The sequence below is a fragment of the Glycine max genome, chromosome 14 (genome assembly GCF_000004515.6).
Source record: "Glycine max cultivar Williams 82 chromosome 14, Glycine_max_v4.0, whole genome shotgun sequence".
Lineage (NCBI taxonomy): Eukaryota > Viridiplantae > Streptophyta > Magnoliopsida > Fabales > Fabaceae > Glycine > Glycine max.
This window is the reverse complement of record NC_038250.2, coordinates 7260638-7282530: the sequence shown is the minus strand read 5'-3', so window position 1 is coordinate 7282530 and position 21893 is coordinate 7260638. Positions and strand designations below refer to the sequence as shown.

Genomic DNA, 21893 nt, shown 5'->3' with positions numbered 1-21893 from the left:
AACAAATTGAATACTTGGGCCATGTGGTCTCCGCTTCCGGTGTTCAGCCTTTTCCTAATAAGGTCCTTGCCATTCAACAATAGTCACGCCCCACCTCCCTTAGAGCTATTTAGGGTTTCTTGGGCCTCGTCGATTTTTATAGACACTTCATCAAAGGCTATGGTACCATCGTAGCCCCTCTGATTCATCTCTTAACCAAAGAACAACTCGTTTGGTCACCAAAGACCTTGTTAGCCTTTCAAGCTTTGCAAGAGGCAGTCAGCACCGCCCCCGTGCTATGTTTACCAAATTTCACTAAACCATTTACCCTGGAGACAGATGCATCAGGGTTCGGCATGGGTGCAATGCTATCCCAAAAAAATCACCCCATAACATTTTTGATGGGTCGGGGAATGATAGGAAGAGGAAGATGATAACTCACCTAGAGGATTATGTTTGTTAGTGTATTCTGTTAAAGCATGGTGTTAAGGGAACAATTTTGTTAGGGACCTAGTGCTAGGGGTAGTATTGCACGTTAGAAGTAGTGCATTCTTGTAGTGTGTTTCTGTTATCATGCTTTCTATTATCCTTTGTCCTTTATCGGCAAGTGGTGCTTGCATAGCAGCTCCCCAATATCATGTTATAAATATCCTTGTCTCCATGCAAGGAAAGGGTGTTGATGGATTGGCAAGTGAACCAATTCGTCACCTTTTCGACAATTTTTGGAGTATATTGTGAATTTGAAGTTTGGTGAAGAACCAAATTATGAAAAGTATATATCACTTTTTGATGGAATTGTTGGTCTAAATCTAGACATTAGACCTATAAACACTGATGGTGCACAAAATCTTAAGAGAGGACGATTGACTATGGAAGAAGAAGGAGATGATGAACAACCAAAGAAAAAGGTCAGAATGGGAATGTTAGCAATGCAATGGATCTCTCCCGCATCCATTGAATTCATGCAATATCATTCAATTCACAAATCCTCCTCTAGAATGAAAAACATATATTTTTGTGTTTGAACTTGTAGCCATTGTTCATTGAATATGTGACATCTTAGCAACATATGTCTTTGATGCTATAAAGGAGAATTTCATATAATTGAATGATACTACATGAATAAATTCGTTGTAAGATATAATTGTTTTAAGTGATAAATACACCTAAGAGCAGGATTGAAATCTACTTTAGCTCTTACATAATTAAATTCATGCAATATCATTCAATTTGGAAATCCTCCTCTAATGCACCTCCACTATGAAGTTCAAAAAGCCTTTCCAAAACTTGATTACCAGGATAACAAACAAAAGAATTTAATGCTTCCTCACTATGTTCATTTGTCCACTTTAAAATGAAAAGAAAAAGGTGCAAAGACAAAAGAAAACTATGCTGAAACTAAATAAATAATTAAATAGATGAATAGATCAATAAATAAAAAGGTATTAATAAGGCTTTTGAGGAGGTTATAAGTTACTTTATCCAAAACAATTTTGTTTGATACACGAGCTTATTTTCCATAAGCTATCTGAAGTGACTTATTAATAAGCTACTTGAGATAACTTATGAAAAATAAGTTAGCTTAAAAGCTACTAGTTTTTATTGTTTTCAATTTTATCCTTATTATTTTATTTAAAATTTTGTTTTATACTTTTATTCAATTTAAAAATCCTTTTATATTTTTTTATTGTTTGAATAACTTCTCTTATCTAATTTATTATTTTTACACACATGTCAGTCAATTGATTAATTTTTATCATCGCGTCGTTCCTTAATGTTAGAAATTTTTTAAATCATATTAACTTTACAATTATTTGTCAATTTTTTTATAATTATATAACCTAATGTAAACAGAATTCCAAATATATATGATTAGTTTTAAATAGAAGATCTAATTTATACCATGTTTCATAATTATGCAAGTGAGAAATATATAGATCCAAGTTATTTTTGCATAAATAAAAAAATAATGTTTAAGAGAATTATAAAGAAAAAAAATTTTATTTTTGTTTTTAAATAATAATATTAATAAAGCATTTAAATGTCAAAAAATGATTTAAAACAATATAATTCTAATAAAATTAATTTAATTTAATTTAACTTTTTTTAAGAAAAGAAAAATTGAGTTTAAACAATGAGTAAAATCACCAAATCTTGACCATTCTCTTATAATACAAAATTTTAAAATTATCACCCAACTTTTTTAAAATATAAGTTATTAGAAATAAATTCAATGTAAAAATATTAAATATGTCATTTTACGTTATTTTGATATTTATCAATTAATTTTATCAAATATTTTTAGTTAAATTAATTAGTTTTTAATTTTTCAACTCGTAAGTTACAACTTATAAGCTTTGAATCAGCTTATAAGATAGTTTTATCCAACATAGCCACATTCAATTATTTTTGTCAGGTAAATTAAATAAGCCGATATTTTATTATTCATTAATATGTATTCATAATTAACATGAATTTTATTATTAAAAGTAAGCATAGAAAATATTTTCTCAAAGCAATAAATATTAAATTTTATCATGTTATTTCTTTTGTGACGGACAAGTTTCGAAGTTCTAACCATATAAATACAGAAAAAATGTTAAATATTTTTCTATTATGTAATTTTAGATATTTATCAATTAAATTCATATTTTTGTATTTTTAATTAGTTTAATGTCCATATATTATGGTAAAAATAATTTTATATTGTCATTTAATCATAAATTATTGTTTAAATTACTTTAATATAATTATTTTAAAAATTTAATAAATTTATCATATATAATAAATTGTGATTAGATAATGATGTAAAACTTTTTATACTATCATATTATAACCTTATTTCTCATTTTTAATTCGATTAAAATAATAAATTATTTCATTTTGCAGAGTGGTTATTTCCCATTTTGGTGCAAAGGAATATTACATTATTGTTTTTTAATAAAGGAATATTACATTATTAATTATTAATTAATTAGTAAAGTTGTTGGACTTAACTAAGAGAAACAGACACGCACGCAACGCGGCAACGCGAGCACAAAATGCTAAGCTATGTCGCAGAACAAGCGGCACTCTCCGTCCACCTGACACGTGTCCATACAATTCCATCCATCATTGGCCAGTACCCTACACCTGCAAGCGCCCAGCCCGTACCATATTCGTCCCCACTGTCCGAATGACGAGAAAGAAAACATCCAAATTTCGTGTATCGACAAATTAATTTTTAAAGATGAAAAATTTAAATTTAATTATTAAATATATAAATATAATAAATAAGTTTTATAGATAATTTAATAATAAATTAATTTTTAAAATTTATAATTTAATGTGAAACTAATTTAAAAATAAATTTATCATCAAATTAATTCTTAAATAATATAATTTTATAAATTTAACATAAAAATTAATTTATCATATTTTTGAGAAACAATTGGTCCCTGCATCATACTATTTGGCCTAAGGAAAAAATCCGAGAAGGCTTTGACCACGTGCTCTGCAGAGACATTCCCCACGATGGTTTCCGCCACTCATCACCCAATGATTCCATTACCCAGCTCTCCATCGTGACCAACACAATGGCGTCGTCACAGCCAATTAAAACGCGCCATGTCCCACACTCACAGTCACCGGCGGGAGAGTGACAAAGCTTGCAAAACACGATTCTCTCATTTCATTTCTCATTTTTCTCACTACAAAGCCACACTCACTCTCCTTCTTTTCGCTCTTTCTCCCATTCTCCTAAAATCCTCCAAAAACCCTAAGACTCTCCCATTCTCAGTTTCTCACTCTTATGATTAATGGAAGACCGCGCGCATGCTGCACTTCCTCCCGGTTACCGGTTCTACCCTTCCGAAGAGGTTCTCGTCGGTTATTACTTAACCAAGAAGAACGAGAACCGGGAGGAGGGTTTCTACGGTTCTGATTTGATCAGAGAACTTGACCTCTACGATCACGACCCCTTCGAATTACCGGACGCTGCGTGCTTTTCGTACGGTTACAAAGGGAGGAAGAAGCATTGGTTTTGTTACGCTAAAGAGACGAAACGCAGAAACAGAAAAAGAAAGGTGAAAAGCGGGTTCTGGCTCCGAAAGGGAAGGGTTCGGGATATTTGCGACAACCGCGACGACGTCGTTTTGGCCACGATGACGCGTTTCGTCTTCTACGTCGGCAATTCCCTGAAAAACGCTGCCAGAACCGATTGGATTTTGTACGAATATGCATTAGTTGACCGCGTTCTGGTACGGATTCACCGATTGATTCAAATAACACGAATTCGTGTAACAATTAGTGTGTGTTTTTGGATGAGCGTTTGCTGAAATTTGGTTGAAATGTGACTAGTTTAATGTTTGGATGTTAAGTAAGTACGCAAAAGTTAAATTGTTCAAACTCGGAAACAGATTTTGAAACTGTAATTAATTCCTCAATCTACAACTAAATATGTAAACATTTTGCCTAAAATCAAGTTAATTGATATTTCAAACTTGGTGTTAATTAATTAATGTGTAACTAATGTTATTTTTGTGTGCAGGCTTCATTCGTGCTTTGCCGTGTGGTGAGTAAGCCTCCTCATCAGAATAGTCCGTCGGAGATTGGTCTGAGTTGTTGTGCTGAGGAGAGCGTTGGGGTGGCGGTGCGTCAGGTTGGTGTTCAGTGTGATGGATGTGCCGAAAGTGATGTTGTTGAAGCTAAGGTGTGCGATGATGGCTTTGTTAATAGAGAGAATGAGATTGCTGAGAATCCAATTAGGTGTGGTGGTGAGCATGGTGATCCAGCTGCACCTGTTTCAGTTGCTCCTGGAAGTCAGCCGGTATGATATTTAACTCTGATTTGATCTGTTTGTCTTTTGTTTCTGCAAGTTGCATGACTTAGGATGCTTATCATACATGATAAATGTTAGAATGAGACACAGGAACATATCATATGGTTTTATTTCAAGGCAAAACTTAGATGTGGTTTCTTAGGTGTTGTTGGTATTGTTCTTCAATCAAAATTGGAGTTTTATCTCAATTGGTGACCTTTACTAATTTTTAATGCAAACTTCTATCAAACAGATTAGCAAGGTGAAAATCTAATTCTGGTTAGAGAACTACACCTAAAGTACCTAAGGGTCTGCATTTATGTTTTGTCCTTTATTTTTATGTTTGGCATATTGTATGTGGAACATTTTGGCTTTTATAAAAGAGGTGGGACTGTGGAGAATAGAATTGAACCATTCCTTTTCATATTATTATGTGTTCTATGATTTTGTCTGTGTTAAATACTTCCTCAGTAAGAAACCGTTGCTGCTGCTTGTTTGTATTTCATTTATCGTGCTGCATCTATGTTTGACACTTTGAGATACTGCTGGGAAGGCTTTGTGGGTTGGTGTTTTGTGTGTGAAGCCAGATAGTTCCATTGCATTCATTTGATTCTTTTTTTGTTTTGCAGTTGTCAATTGCAAACCTGAAAATTTTATTCAGAATTTGGGTTATCAATACTGGGAGTCAGTCAAAATGTTTGTTGCAACTACTTTTTTCTTTTAAATTTGGAAAGTTTTGAACTCATTCATGTGATGGTGTTTTTAGATTGCATTTGCATGCATATTTTACTAGTGATATAACTTTTTCTGTTGGATGTAACATCTTAATTAAGCCTTTAATTCTTCCGTCATAGTAAGTCACTAAAATTTCGCTGTGTATCTATGCACTTGGAAACTGGAAACACGTACATGTGTTTCATTTTATATATATTTATAGTCATATTCTACTTTTCTGAAGGTGGAAAACTCATTTACTAGTTAGCAGAAAGCTCTACATCTGGCAATTGAATAGTTAACATTGTTACTTGTTATTCCAGCATTGCTTAAAACCTATTTATTTATTCATTCATTCAGTTTTAGCATATTCTTTTACCCTTGCACCTTTTCAGTTTTTTCATTTTATAGTTGAGAAAAGAAAGTGTTGCTTAAGCATTAAATTGTTTTGTTTGCTATTGTGGTAATCATGTTCAGGAAAGGCTTTCTGGACTTCCCAGTGGCAGTGCATTGTTTGTAGAAGCTATGACATCTCAGCAACTTATGCTTTCCATTCAAGAGGAGGATTTCATAGAATTGAATGATATTGCATGAATTGATTGGCTTTAAGAGATAATGTGAATTCTAATACTGCTCTGAGGAATATTTATCACCTGAAACAATTGTATTCAGAATGGATTATTGACCCAGCTAATGGGGAGAAAGATTTATGATAATGAGTAGCTATTATTCTACTCAAATGAAGAAACATACTGTCGGATGGGGTTGAGGCAAATGTCATGGAATGGTCACTTCACATGTTAAGGTAGTTACTATAGATCTTTGTATGTTACTCTCTTGAGCCCTACTTGAGGAAATATTCAGCAGATCTTCTTTGTTTTGGGAATGCAGATTTTCTCCTGTGCCTACTGCAGGGCAATTGGCTCCAGAGGGATAGAGTTAGAGTTAAATATTGGTATTGGTAATTGGAATATGCGATTTACTCTAGTATTCTATGAGCAACTTCACCGTACTTCATGCTTTCATTGTTCCCTTGATCGACCTATTCATGTTTAAATTTTATTAGCATTTGTGGGACCATCAGAATTTCCTCTCTCCACTATAGTAGCAAGACCTATTCGTTACTGTTTGTGCTACTTTCATTTTCCAATCTTGTTCAGGAGGCAAATCAGATGAATTCCAAATTGTAAGTGTTACAACATAATGAGAGTTTATGAATTGACTTAACCTTCTTTGTACTTTTGAGGTTAAGCTGACTAATTTTATGTTCTTCATGGTATTTTTGTTTGGATAAATCTCTCCATAAATACTTATGAGAGAAGAAAATAAAAGAAAAAATGAAATAAGCTTCTCCATAAACTAAAACTAGTTCATAAACTAAAACTAGTTTATGCATAGGTTAAAAATTAGCTTTTGGAGAAGTAATATGAGAAAGCTTCTACTCATTAGCTTATGGAGAAGCTTTTTCTTTTTAATTTTCTTCTCCTATTAGTGCTTATAGAAAAGCTTATCCAAACAAGGTCCACTATATATTCTGCAATCTGGTACCGTGCCATATATATGGATGGTGGTTTTGGACATTTGGATTTGTGTAGTTGTTGTTAATAACAATGATGCTTATGCCTTTGGGCATGGGTTTGGACTAGTTGTATCAAACTATGTTTGTGTATTGGTATTTTGGGGGAGGATTTCCACTTGCTTACTGCATTTTTACATGTATATTATGTAACTGGTTTCATTTTATTGCTACATGTGAGGTATAACTATTCTGTTTTTTAAAGCCATTGCATTCCTTTTTTATTTTTTTATGTGCTATGTTTTTTTTTAGGCAGTGCGTGTGCTATGAATAAGTTCTGAAAACTAGATATCAATGCATCAATGATCATTTATCTATCAAATCCTGTTTTTTTTGCTGTGTCTATGACATTATTATGTGTGTGAGCAATGCTAGCAACACCTTCAGTGAATTTAATATTGGTCCCACTTAAAAATTATGACTCTTTTTAGTGGGTCTGACAAAATTTTTATCCATGGCGTATATTGTAAAGAGTCTGTTGTTAGCTTGTGTGTATATGGAAACTGTGTAGTTTATATCTGTTGTGCTTTGAAATGTGCAATTTAATATACTGACATTTGGAAGTTCATACTTGGTTTGTGATGTGCTCTATATGCTTTAACTTCAAGTCGCATTCAAAGGTTTCAGAAATGGTTCCTGAGATCCGTTTCTCCCTAAATGTGATTTATTTAAATTCGAACATAGTAGTATCTTTGAGCTTCTTCAGTAAAGATGTCATAATTTTGGGCATACTTGGATGTTTGGACCAACGATTTATAATTTTGCAGCAGTTATTCTTTCTTTTATCCAAAGCATTGGGCGTTGCGTGCGCCTGCTAAGTTTGGCACCACCTATGCAGAAATAATTTTTTTGTTGGGTGGGTCGATGCTATGCCAAAAAGTATCGTCGTTGTGAATAGATTGATAAGCTTATTTTCGTGAATTATGCCAATGATAGTTTGATCCGTCAGGCCATCCCACTGGACCGTTTTTTTAGTATTTACATGTGTACGAAAGTAGAAATACAAGGCTGTAGTGGCTTCTATATAATATTGTTCTTACTTAACGACCACTCTGCCAAAGTTGTTCACGGGTCCAATTCACAGTAAGGATACAAGGTTTTTGCCATACAAAAAATGAAGAAGTAAAAACAACAATAATTATAGATTGCCAGAAATTTTAAGTTAGATTCAATTCAAGAGAAATGCTCTCATGCTTGAGTAGTGGCTTACTGGCTTTAGTAATCGATATATCTCAAGTTTGATATGTGGTCTGTTGTGTTTCCCAAGAAAGCCAACAAATCAGGGTGGTTGCCTCGTATTTCCAGGTTCTTATACCCGTCCTGTAATTTTGGTGAAGAATATTAGCTAGCCTCCTAACTTTTTATTTTTGTTTATTTGTGATCGTCCTCTCATGTCATTTTGGTGTTTCCTCTTTCAAATGTTGTTTAGAGGCATTGTAGTTTAATGTTAAAATTATCAACAAATAGCAGACAATTGCTTCCTGCACCTAAAAAAAAAATCAAACGAACAATAGAACCCCTCCATCCAGCTACCCAACACCACCGTGTTCCACCTCCACGCAACCATCCAACACAATTGGTACACACAAAAACCACCACCCAACACCGTAGACTGCATGGGAAGAAGACATGCATGGCGTCGAAACATGAGAAGTGTAAAATGCAACAACATTCTGAAAACTCCTTTCAAGAATTGGGCAATTCTACTGAAATAGTAAAAAAAAATCAAACATTGCATAAAGGACTTTTCAAAATGTTGTCTCGTTTTACACTTCCTGGACTCCGTGTAGTTTGTGGGTGGCGGTGCCGACGTTGGACGCAATGGGTGGTTATTGGGTGGCAGATCTGGTGGTGCTGTGGTTAGGTAGCGGTGGCGGCTGTGGAAGATGTTGGCTGGGAGGAGGAAAGGGAAGGGAAGGGAACCACATATTTGTCCATTCATTCTATGGGTGTACAAGAAACAAATTTGTAATGTAATGGTACGATATTTGTATCTGTTGTATTTAAACGCTTAACGTTGCTATCAACGTTGGTTTGAATGGTTGAGAGGGGAGATTTTACTATAAGTTTAGTCTTATTAGTCTCTTTAAAAATAGGTTTTTAAACCTATTTAATGAGTTTTATTATACTTTTGAAAAAGGGCGTACAAGGGGGCTTCTTTCCTTAATCTAAACTTTTTTTAAGCCAAAAAAAACCCATTAAAAAAGGTTAGAGTGTTGCTGAGTGCACCCAACATTATTTAAAAATGACAAAATTGTCCCTGCTAATTTTTCCTCTTGCAGATCAAGTTGATCCGTACATTGATTCGTAAGAGACTTACGGATCAACTTGATCGGTAAGAGACTTATGGATCAATTTGATCTGTAAGAGACTTCCGGATCAACTTGATCCGTAACTTCCAGATCAAGTTGATCCATAACTTTCGGATCAAGTTGATCCATAAGAGTGAGACGCCAGCTTTCGGATCAAGTTGATCTGTAATAAGCTTACGGATCAACTTGATCCGTAATTGTTTATTAAAAATTTAAAATATAATTTATACATTTAAAGATATTTATTTTATTAATTATAATATATTTATAAATATTGATTTATTATAAATAATTAATTTTATAATATATTTTTTTAGAATAAATTTTTTTAGAAGATGATATTAAAATACTTACTCAGTCCCATTATAATTATTGTTTAAGGTTATTTTATACATATTAATAAAAATCAATAAATAGATAAAAGATAATAATAATTTTATAAAATTAATATTATCATCATTAATTTATTTTTTATTTTTATAATTAATCATATCATTAATATTATAAAGAATATAAATAAAAAAATAATTAGTATTATATTAAAAATTAAAATACTAACTATTTTATAATACATTTTTTTACATGATGATTAGTATAGGAGAAAAAATAGTAATTATAAGAGAATTTAAAAATATTAGTACGTTATATAAAATAAGAATCTTAGATAACGAATAATGTCCATTTTTTGTTTAATTTATTTTTTTCTATGACCTCTACTCATGATGTCCATTTTTTGTTTAATTTATTTTTTTCTACACCCTTTTCAACTTCTTTATTTTAATTATATTTAAAGTTATATTTAAAATTACTTTTTATTAGTTGGTAAACTAAGTTAACTAGACCTTTTATAATAATTTACATATACTATAACTAAGTTAACTAGACCATTTTAATAACGCGCGTGTATATAGACACAAATGGAATACACAATCAATGGAAATAAATAAAACTAACATTACTAATGAAAATAAATAAAACCAACAATACTAATGAAATAGGTTCATGTACAATATCTGTATATACATGAAATATCAATATAAAATATGTAAATAAACTACGCCTGATCCGTGCGCCGCCTACGTCTAAACCTAACATATACTAGATGGTCCTGTGTCACATTTTTGGCCATCCTGATGCATTCTTCGATCACCTCATGTGTTGATGAGCCTGACGTAACAAATAATTTACGGATCACTTGATTTGTAAGCATCTTCCGGATCAACTTGATCCAGAACTTGCTTACGGATCAGGTGATCCGTAAAACGCACAACAACTTTACGATAGCGGTTTACGTCATCGCCGGCAACACTGGTGGAAAAAAGAAAAGGTTCACGGCGCTTACCTCGACTGTGGACAGTCACGAAGCTCCCTCGACGGTGGACGACGAAGAAGAAGCAGAAACGCGAAGAAGAAGCACCGCGACACCTTCCTCCTAATCACAACAACAATGGCGACAATGACGACAATCACGCGAAGAAGAAGAAAAATGAAGAAGAAGCAGAAATGAGAAGAAGAAGCAGAAGAATGAAGAAGCAGAAAGGTCCGAGGAAGAAGAAGCAGAATCATGGCGCAGGAGAGAGAGGCGAGGGTTATTTTTTTAAAAAGTACTGAAAGGCATTATGGCCTTTTCACAACAAGTGCTGGGTGCACTAGCTGCACTCCAATCCTCAAGGCTAATGGATTGGTCCATGGGCTCAATAATAGAAATATGAAAACTAAAAGTAAACATAATAAAAAATGATGAAAAATATTTTTTTAAAAATTAAAAGTACAAAATATGTAACATAAGATTAATGAAAAACATAAGAAAATATACATAAATTAATGAAATAGTAAATTTTTAAAGAAAACTTTAGTTGCAACACTTAAGCATCAAATAAAATATAGTTTTTTCAAATATATATATTTTTATATAAAAAATTATAAATATAGATATGCTAAGAAAGAGATCAAAATATACTAAACAAGTATTAGTTATTTAAATTTTTAATGATCAAAACCGCAACAAGTAGTTTTACGTAAATAATAGTACAAAATATAAAATAATAAATAGCATTAAAAATCATTTAGTTGAAGGGTTGGCTTTTTAACTCAAAATCCAAACTCATGTAACCCGTGGATTAAATTGATCGACATTTTAGTTGGTTCTATCCCGTTTGATCCACATGTTAAATGAATCATATGCAAACCCAAGCTCATATACCTATCTCTATTTGTGGCAATTCATGTAAGTTTTGTTTGGTAGGATAAGGAACATTAACCCAATTATTTATTTTTAAATTACTAATGAATATGTCAATACCAATGTAACTAATTACAATACAAAAGATGTCTAGTTTATTTAAAAAAGATGTCTAATTATTTTGTTGATTTGGTAATAAAAACATATAGTATAATTTTGCTGATTTAAAAAATATGGTAATTTTATTTCATTTATGATTGCAAATATTTTTTATTACATGCAATTTTATTCGAGGTGAAAATATATATAATATAGTAAGAGTAATTTTTCTAGCGAGTTTTTTTTTTTTTTTTTTATATGCACAAGAGTTGAATCTAAAAAGCTCATTTTAAATAAAAAGAGAATTGTTAATTCGTACTGAACTAAGTTCGTCAAAACAAAATAAATACATATTTTTGTAAACAAATTTTATATTTTTCTAATTTTTGATTCATATTTTTTTAAAAGAGAAAAGACAACTATTCATGCATCAATTGGTAGTTTTTATGTTATTGATTAAGACTCTGTTTGGTATCGAGGGATGAAAATATGTGAAAGTGTGAGAGATGTAAATGAATGAAAAAGAATATAAAGTAAAATTATTTGGTAAAGATAAAAGAAAGGATAAAAATAATAAAATATTTGAATTATGATTAAATATGAAAAACAAGAAAGAAAAAATTTAAATGATTTACAAAATTTCCATTTTACCCCAGCATAGAAAAAGATGAGTATTTTATTTTCGTGACAATATCGAAGCTAGTATTTTATTTTCTAAAAGACAACCGTAACCAATTATGCTACACAGTATATATGATTATGTCTAGCATAAACGGCTATGCTTATATGCCAATCAACTATGGTATGCATAATTGGTTATACCTTTATAGCATAATCTGTTGTTTTTGACAAAATTAATCGTACCTGCTGAAATGAAATCCACCATGAATTGAGTAATCATCATCGTAAAAAATGCTTCAAAAAACCTAATATCCATCCTTCAGTCCCACCATGTTCAAGTAATGGTGCAGAACACACTCATTGGCAAATGGCAATGAAATTCATATTAGAAACTCGAAATTAGTTGGTAGATTGGGTTACCTCTTTGGAAGGTGTTGTGAGGAGAAGGACGAGCAACATAAGGTTTGGCTTTCAACATAAGGTCACAGGTTAATAGTGAACACGAGTCCCACAATACAAATAAAAAAAAAATGAGGAACGGTTTTGCCAAAGCAAAAAAAGTGGAACCGTGATCTTCTGATTCTTCTCTTTCAACGCATTTGATCTCAATTTGAGATGAAAGTTCTCCAGCATGGAGCCCATATTCATTATACCACTTTCAACCCTTTTTCATGAATAAGAAACACCCCCAGTTTCACTTTTATTGTATTTCATTGTTACTCAATTTCATCCCCCATACTTTCGATAGAACCAAGCATACTGTAACAACTTTGCAAGAAGAATTAGACATGTACTGTAAGTAATTTTTTATTTATCAAAATCTGTTTTTTATAGAAAGTTTTTCAAACCAATTATTTTACCACTTAAAGTATCTTACAAGTAGTACTATTCTTTTATTTATACATAAATATTTATATTAAAATACAATATTAGTATATGATATGGGGTCAATTTTTTTGGGAGCCTCGAAGACAAGAATAGGGGTGTTGGTGGATCGATTTTGGTCAAATTTAGGACCTAACCAAATCAAATTTAATTAGTTTGATTTTGTTTGATTTTTACCATTTTTTTTGAAATCCAACCCAATCTATTTATGAACGATTTGATTCGATTTGAGCTAACAGATTAATCATTTAAATCTAATATTTTATTTTTAGAATTATTATTTTATATCATAATTCATTCAAATATCTATTACAATTAATATAATATTATCAAATGTTCTAAAATAGATTCATTTAATACTATCAACCTAATATTCTAAAATAGACTACTATAAACTAAAATAAAATGTTCTTTAAAAGATTTATTATAATAATCTGAATTACAATTATTTCCTATAAACTAATTTCTTACAATAAATTTTGCAATCATATTTGTTGGAATAAATGAATAAAATATGATCCATTAATATTATAAATAACAACAATATACCTAAAAGTAATACCTTAAGACGATCTAATACTAGTAGTTCCAACATTTGGAGTCTCAATATTAACAATATTTAAAACCAAACAAAATAATTTTAAATTTTTTTATTGGATCTATAAATCTAAACTCATGACACAATTCATATATAAACAATTTTAATTAATTTAATTCAGTTTTGATCCAAATACATAAATAATCTAATTCAAACTTTTTAGATCAATTTAAATCAATTCAGGATTTCTTAATGACTCTACCCGCGGATACCCATAAACAAAAAAAGCTTGAAGTTAGGAGAAGCTAATCAAATACTGACCCGTCACCGTAAAGGAAATGGCAAAGGGCCCATAGTAAGCTCATTGGCATTCCAGCCCATTATTTCCTTTATTTCATCTAAATATATTCTCTCTCTAATTTAAAACATATGAGATATTATCCAAAAAAAAATAATGTGAGATGAACAATATTTTCATTCAATTATAATAAATTCAAATCATAACATGATAGCATAATTTATTTTGCTTTATTTAGCCATTAAAATTAAAATATTTGACTCTCCAATTGAATCTCGAGATATTTTTATAAGTTTAAATTTTTTTAGTTTATTACGAAACTAATCTTCAATCCGAAGGATTCTCACCCCACAAATTTAATGATGATAACGTGTGTTTATCAAGTGAGATACATCCATTAAATTTTGTTTTGTTTTATTAATTGTTGCTATTAAATATCTAAAGAGTACACTTAAGATATTGACTTAAAAAATGAAAAAAAAATTATGGTAAAAATTATAGAAAAAACGTAAAATTAATTATAATAACATGATTTTATGCATTTTAATAAAAAAAATTTAAATTTCTTAATTTATGTCCTAAAGCATCTTTCATTTCTAAAATAACCAAAGGCCAAATCCGAAATTCCTAGCTTGATTTTTTTTTTTTTTTAAAAATCTTACAAGCAATAGGGGGGAAAAGAAGGTAGTAGTAGGTGTATTGTATTAGGAAAAATTGTGAGCAGAACACGCAACCAAAAGTAGCCTCGGGAATTGCACATTTTGGCTCCATAATAAATTGGTCTCGTTTGGTTGGATAAGACGGTGAAGATTACTATGACGTCTTTTGACTTTTGCTTTTTTTTTTTTTTCTTCTTCTTTTCTTTTCATTTTTCATCGTTTCAATCTTTTAAATTTATTTTTTGATATATTTTTTATTTATTAGTTCACTTCAATTTCTGAACTGTCTCGCAGGTTAAGCGTTAAGCATTGAAAACCCATGGTCAAACTCACGGCAAGATAAAATAGCAATAACTATAAACTGTTTCTGACACTGCAATAAATAATTAGTTTTTCTAGAAGAAAATAACTTAGCAGACTACAAATGATAATTTTCTTTTTCAAAATATTTAAGTTCTAATTTATTTTATCACGAATTCAATCATTCATGCCCATCTTCGTATTGAGATAAAAAGAAAATCGTTAAAAACAAATGTGCGCATTTTGAGTACGAATTATTTATGTACGCATCGACATGCATACATTTTATTTTGTGTGTGTGAGATCCTAAGGTATACAATAGATTCAACTAAATATGTTTTTTTGTGTAAACCAAAAAAACTTTATGATTTTTGGTTTAAGTGTCTCTTTAATTTACAAGTCGATAAAATTAGTTTTAATTAAGAAAATAGTTTTAAATATTTAAATATGATTGAAATGTGTTTATATTAATTTCAATAGGATCTTTTAAATGAAAAATATGTATCGCGATATCTGAATGACTCCTTTTTATGTAGAAATCACCGAGCTAAGAATTTGACTATTCGTAAAAAGTTTGACTTTGTGCTCTCATGTTACATAATTAAAATTGTTTAGCACTTAGAGTACATTGATCTCCTCTTTTATAACCACCAACATATACATACACAACTTTTATTTAGTTTTAATTAAAAGAAAAATAAAAAAGTTTAGTTTTTCCATACGTTGCCAATAAATTAGAAATCATATCAAATATAATTTTTTAAATAATAATTATAAAAATCAATAAACTTGTTATAGATAGTAACAATCTACTATAAATGAATGATAACATAAAAATGTGTTTAAATTAGCAACAGGAATCGAAGCTGAGAATAAAATTATGTTGAAATCAACATAAAAACAACCACTTGTTGTTTCAGAAATTTATAGTGAGTTTGATCTCACTATGTTACCAAATATGCATTAAATAGACTTGATTTTTCCTTCTTTTTACAAAAATAGACTTGATTTCTCTAAAGAAAGATAGAGTATATAATCACAGCTGCAAAAAAAATTAACTGTTAATTTTATTATTAATAATAATTAAATCATTTACCATATATTATGGTGAGTAATTATTTTGGTGTATAACATGATAAGTATATATTGTTTGTTTCCATGTTATTAATATTTCTTTCAATTATATTTTTTTAGACTTAAATACGAAATTTTATTTAAGAAAATCAAATTTAATATAACTCCCACCAACAACTTGATGGTTTATGGTGAGTATATAATTATGCAAACTGAATTACTCAGTTCGAAAAAGCTCAATCCTTCTAAATTACTACGAGTTCTAACTAAATTTAAAGAGAAACACACGTAAACTAAATATGCAGCAAGGGAAGTAAGATAAGTAATAGAGGCGGGAGAGTAATCAATTGTAATGACAACAGTAAACGACCTCGAACAAACAAAACAGTGTAATAAAGACAATTTAAAACGTTAATCCCGCTTTACACAAAATCCTCTTGTCCTATTTTTGCTGCTATTTGCAAGCTGCTGCGCAGAGCATAGCATAACAGAGCACACCAACACCAACATCAACATTCTCATTCTCTCTCTTTTTTCTTTCAGTTTTGGCTTTGATCTTTCAAGTTCAATGGCTGGAGATATAGGGAGAGCCTTGCCTCCTCCTGATTCAGAAGAATTCTCAACCTTGTTCAACCAACTCCTCCACAATTCTCCCCCACTAGGAATGGACCCCAATCATTCACCTTCTGATTTCACCCCACACAACACCACCATCAACATCAACAGCAACAACAACAACAACACTGTTCCTTCCTCTCCCTCAAATTTCAATTTCTCTGACCCCCATCATTACATCCCTGCCTCTGATGCCACCACCTTCAAGCAACACAACATCAACCACAACAACAATCACACCCCTGATTTCACTTCTTCTCATGTTGAGGTACCACTCCTTAGTCCTTCCAATTCTTTTTTGCTTCCCCGCAAAAAAGCGTCATCACTTACACACACCCTTTAGACCCCACTCTTCAATTTTAATGTCAAAATTGAAACTTGCTCAACATCGAAATTCTCTATTGCTAATAGTCAAGGTTTTAAATTGCGGTCACACGGTCGCATTTTTGTCGCGATCCTTAATATTGTAGGAAAATAGGGCCGATGTAGTTACAATTGCGGTCATGAAGACTTAAAAAATCTTGACGTTATGGAGAAAATTGTAGTAGTAGACTATTTTTTAAAACCTTGCTAATAGTTTATATGATTTTGGCTTCAAAGCTTTAAGGAAACTTAGAACACAGAGTTGGGTATCTCTTTTGGAAATTCAAAAATTGCATTTTGGATGGCCTTTTTTCTGTTAGTGAGTGGAAGTTTCTTTTTTGGTTTTTGATAGAAGAGTGTGGAGGCATCGAAACCTGTCCCACCACCACGTTCTTCGTCAAAGAGGAGTAGAGCTGCAGAGTTCCATAATTTGTCTGAAAAGGTTCTGTTTTTATCTTTCAATTTTATGAGAAATCTTTCTATTTTTCTTAGTTCTGATTGATGATTTTGATGTGTGCAGAGAAGGAGGAGTAGGATTAACGAGAAAATGAAAGCCTTACAGAATTTAATTCCAAATTCCAACAAGGTACAATATCTCTACATATATTTATAATCATTTTGCCTCTTCATTAAGTTGATTAATCTTACAAAATACTACTATTCTCTTTTCTTTAGAATTATTTTTTTCTTGATGATTCCTTTGTGTTTGTTTTCAATAGACAGACAAAGCTTCAATGCTAGATGAGGCCATAGAATATTTAAAGCAGCTCCAGCTTCAAGTGCAAGTGAGTTTTCTTTCATTCGACTTGTGATATTTATATTAATCACCTCCTTGGATATGTCTTCTGTTCCCTACTTGACTCATATGTATTCTTTTGTCCTCTCTGCATTTAGTTACTTATTTCACAATAGGATTTTCCTTTTCATGAATACTTTTTGAGCAAACAATACATTCTCTAACACAGTCTTTTGAATAACCTCTCAATTTGCTCATAGTTTTATAGTTTCTAATAATTTTTAATCAATTGCAAAGTGTATTAGAGAGGAGAAATTATTTTATGGTTGAGATTATAGACACATGGTGGTCCTAAACCATGCAACGATTTATGTTAGAAAGTGTGTTGCTAACGGTTCTCATACTTTTTTATTATGAACGAAAGAATGAATTTTTCATGGAGATTTTCCAATGAGATGAACAGTTGAGAACTTTAAAACCTGTTTCGGGCAGTGCAATCTACATATCATGCTGCTAGGCTGAGTTACAGAATCAATAAACAACAAATATTATGACTGTTTGTTCGCATGTTCAACCTTGATTTGGCATGGAGGAGGGTTTCTTTTGTTAGTCACCAATAAACTTTACATCAGTGCTACATAACTTGAGAGGGTCAGTTAACTCTTGAATATTTGTGTGCTACACATTGTCCTTAACTATGGCATGTGCGTCAATGAAACAAGACTAAATGCTCACTATGGTCCTTCTGAAGTTGTTTCAATTCTTTTTGGTATATTTTGTGACTAACCAATTTTTCCAAAAACTTAAGCTGTTAGGTGAAGATACGTATATGATTTTTAGATTACAGTTTTAACAAGAGCCATTGCATTTGAAGTACGAATGATTCATAGGTCTATTTACCTTGTACTGAAATTCAACTTTTTATTAGAAGAATATATACAAGCAATGATCAAACTCTAGGCCCCTTGGTAATAGAAGTTTTGTTACTATGTTATGAACCAACCATCCTAAAAGTTGAAGTTGTTAGGCAAAGACACGTGAATGGTTATTATATTACATCGCTAACACATTATAGACTTGGTAGGATATTTTGAACCTATAACACATGCTCAAGCGGCTACAGTATTAACTGATTCACTTTAGTTAATCGAGGGCGAAAAAAAGAAAAGAAAAGGCTTGGAAGTTGTCTTGCCACATTTAGGTTATTTGGTTTCATTACTCTTTCATTGACTAATTGTCAATTTTAGTACTTGTGATTGATTCTGCAGATGTTAATGATGAGAAATGGTTTGAGCTTGCATCCAATGTCTTTGCCAGGAGGACTAAGACCTATGATAATGCCTCAGACTGGATTGAATCTTGATGGGAGTAATGGATTTCAGAATTCTACCTGTGCAATTGCCTCATCTTCAAATGATGAAAGCTTGGTGCGGCATGCCTTTAGTTTTCCAAAGCAATGCAGCATCTCAAATAAGTCTATTGGTGTACCCTCCGTGAAAAACATAGCAACTTCGGATACCTCATCCACTTTTCATCCCTCTATTAAGGTTTGTGTTCAATACTTCAACCGTTCAATATCATCTTACATAGTTGTCATGATGGAAAAATTATCATGTGATCTAGGACCATTATGAATCTATAGTTTTGACCAATCTTGATATGACACATAGCTGAGTTTTTTTTAACTCTTATCATAAATTTTAAAACTCAACTATATATCACGTGAAAACTTGTCGAGACTATGGATGCATGGTGGTCTTAGACTATACAATAATTTCTTGTCATGATGAGTACTTCATTTTTCTTAATATGTCGAGCTTAACGACTCTTCTTTGTGCAATTATGAAGGATGCACTCTACGGCAACATGCCACAACCGTTTATGGATACAACAAAGATTGGAAAACCCTCTCCAGACGTGTCTTAAACAGCTCGATTTCATTGAGGGAGAAAAGAATTTTTTAGATGGCAAGTCGCCTCGTAAAAGGGTAGCTTTGTTCAGGCATTATAATCTACATTTAAATCTGCTGACTATATGACACTCCATTGGGTTGTTCCTGGTGCAGTTTAATTTGTAGCAGTTTGACAGAGTCTTTGTGCCATTGTTGACACTTGCATAAAAATGTACAAGTATTTTATAACTTCATCAATTGCAAAATGCAGCTAATGAACATTCTGCAACATGTTGTGACTGACTTGTGATATTTTTAGATCTGTTATATTCTTGGATGATTAGATATATTCAATAAACTGCATATCGATGTACACAATGCTAGAGCAGAGAAAACAATATTGTGATCTTCGCCAGTACTTCTAGATTCAAGAATGACCCTACCTTATAATATCAGTTAACGTGTTGCAACTTGCATGGTGACTAATTTCCATTTAAAGTGGACACAACAAGTGACAGATCTAAGATCCTAAGTCAATGAATGTAAATTATAAAAAATAAAATTAGTGGGTTCAATTATATAAATATAAATGAAATAAAATATAAAAATATAAGATTTTATTCATAAATTTGATGAATTTTAAAAAATTAGGGGATGCAAGTGCACCCTCTGCTGGCTGTAGGTCCGCCAGACACAACTGCACAAGGCCTCTCTAATCCAACTAGAACAAAGCCGAATGTAAAAACACTATTAGTTTCGGTTATCGTTTAAGTTGTTAGGCTTGTTATAATCTGTGTGTTTGGATACCACAAAAAATCGATTTTGGGGGCAAAAATTGTGGTGTCACCGTGAATTTTGAGAAACAACAATGTATTGCTTTATATTTACCGTGGGATTGACCACGATTTTGTTTCACTGTGCCGCCACCCGAATTGTATAATCTCAAAAATAGTTTGCGGATAATGATTATAAAATAAGCATGTTGGGAGAGAAGGGATGAAATTACTACCAGTCTAAAATTGTCATAAACAAAATACAGACAGAGACATCCAGAGAAACAAGAGAAGAAGCATGTGCACTTACAGGAAAAGCATGAACTGTTAGCAATAAATAATAATTGAAGAAAAAAAACATGCAATGAGTAACCCTCTTACCTAGCTAGGAAGGAGTTTGTGGAGTGTCGGGAATGAAAAAGATTTGGAGCATGAGATGAAGATTTAAGGCACGCATGCATGTTGATGAAAAGACACAGAAGGTAGAGGTTAAATTCCTTCTATGGTAATCACTTTACACTAATGATCACTAATCATGTTCCATCATCACTACCTCTCTACCTATAAGTTCAGACGCGGCTCTCACCCTACAGTAAGATGTGTTGTTAACCAGTTTATCAATTTGTTCACATTTTTGGAAACTGGAGCTTTCCCTTAAACTTAAACATGGTGGCTATGCATTGGTTATGTTTGGTTTACAGTTAGAAGTAAAATTGGACATTCCAACGAATAAGTTTAGAAAGAAAATTTTGTCACTACTTCTGAAGTAAAACTAGTTTTGAACTCTTTCAACTTTAATCCAAACATCACATTATTCAATTTTTACTTTTGTTTAATTATTTTACAATACTCAAAATAAATTAACTTATATGTAAATGAATCTCTTTACTATCTTACGGAGCTAAATCTCTTTACTATCATATACTCCTAAAGTGACAGAAAATTAACATTCCATATATAACACATGTAATGAAGATAAAATAATATATATATATTAAGTTGGTGTTTGAAAAAGTTTATTTTAATTTATGAAAATGACTTATATACGTGTTTGAAAACTCGGTGAGAAATAATATATTACGTTTGAATTGTGAAAATTATAATTATTAACTTTTCAAAAAGTATAAAAATCACATTTAAGATGTGAAACCAAACATACCATATGACTTTTTTGTGAATTTTGGTTAGCTTATTTTTTTACCTCTTCCATGGAAATTGTTCATGTTGCTTTAACAAATGAGCAATGGTATCAAACTGGGTTGTACCATTAGAGCTAGCTGAAGACTGAAGTGATACTTACGTATATGGGATAGTTGCATTTAAGGGACAGTTACATAACCAAAAAAGAAAAGATTCATTAAATTTCACCATTTAAAAAATTGACTGCCTAAGTTTAATAAAGTTATAAAAAAAACTGATGTGTCATCATATAAAAAATTATAAAGAAAGTTGATGAGTTGCCCCATACCTTTAGAGATTC

At 31.5% G+C, this 21893-nt stretch overlaps 2 protein-coding genes across 4 annotated transcripts; both read left to right on the top strand.

Moving 5' to 3' along the window:
- Nucleotides 1–3466: 3466 nt before the first annotated feature.
- Nucleotides 3467–7136, top strand: LOC100785871 (NAC domain-containing protein 71). 2 transcript variants are annotated; one of them, XR_417909.4, is made up of 4 exons: nt 3467–4217; nt 4508–4786; nt 5969–6296; nt 6383–7136. XR_417909.4 is itself a non-coding variant. In XM_003545270.5 (3 exons), exons 1-3 carry the CDS (start codon nt 3777–3779, stop codon nt 6083–6085), a joined length of 837 nt encoding a protein of 278 aa, XP_003545318.1. In that variant the 5' UTR covers nt 3467–3776; the 3' UTR covers nt 6086–7136. The 2 variants fall into 2 exon arrangements, 1 of the variants encoding a protein (XP_003545318.1); XM_003545270.5 differs by having other exon boundaries at nt 5969–7136.
- Nucleotides 7137–16474: 9338 nt separating this feature from the next.
- Nucleotides 16475–19929, top strand: LOC100785332 (transcription factor ALC). Of its 2 annotated transcripts, none has more exons than XM_014766552.3 (6): nt 16475–16918; nt 17369–17455; nt 17534–17599; nt 17733–17798; nt 19018–19296; nt 19598–19929. In XM_014766552.3, the coding sequence occupies exons 1-6, from the start codon at nt 16604–16606 to the stop codon at nt 19673–19675; spliced, it is 891 nt and encodes a 296-aa protein (XP_014622038.1). In that variant the 5' UTR covers nt 16475–16603; the 3' UTR covers nt 19676–19929. The 2 variants fall into 2 exon arrangements, with proteins under 2 accessions (XP_014622038.1, XP_006595974.1); XM_006595911.4 differs by having other exon boundaries at nt 16477–16918; nt 17366–17455.
- Nucleotides 19930–21893: the final 1964 nt, after the last annotated feature.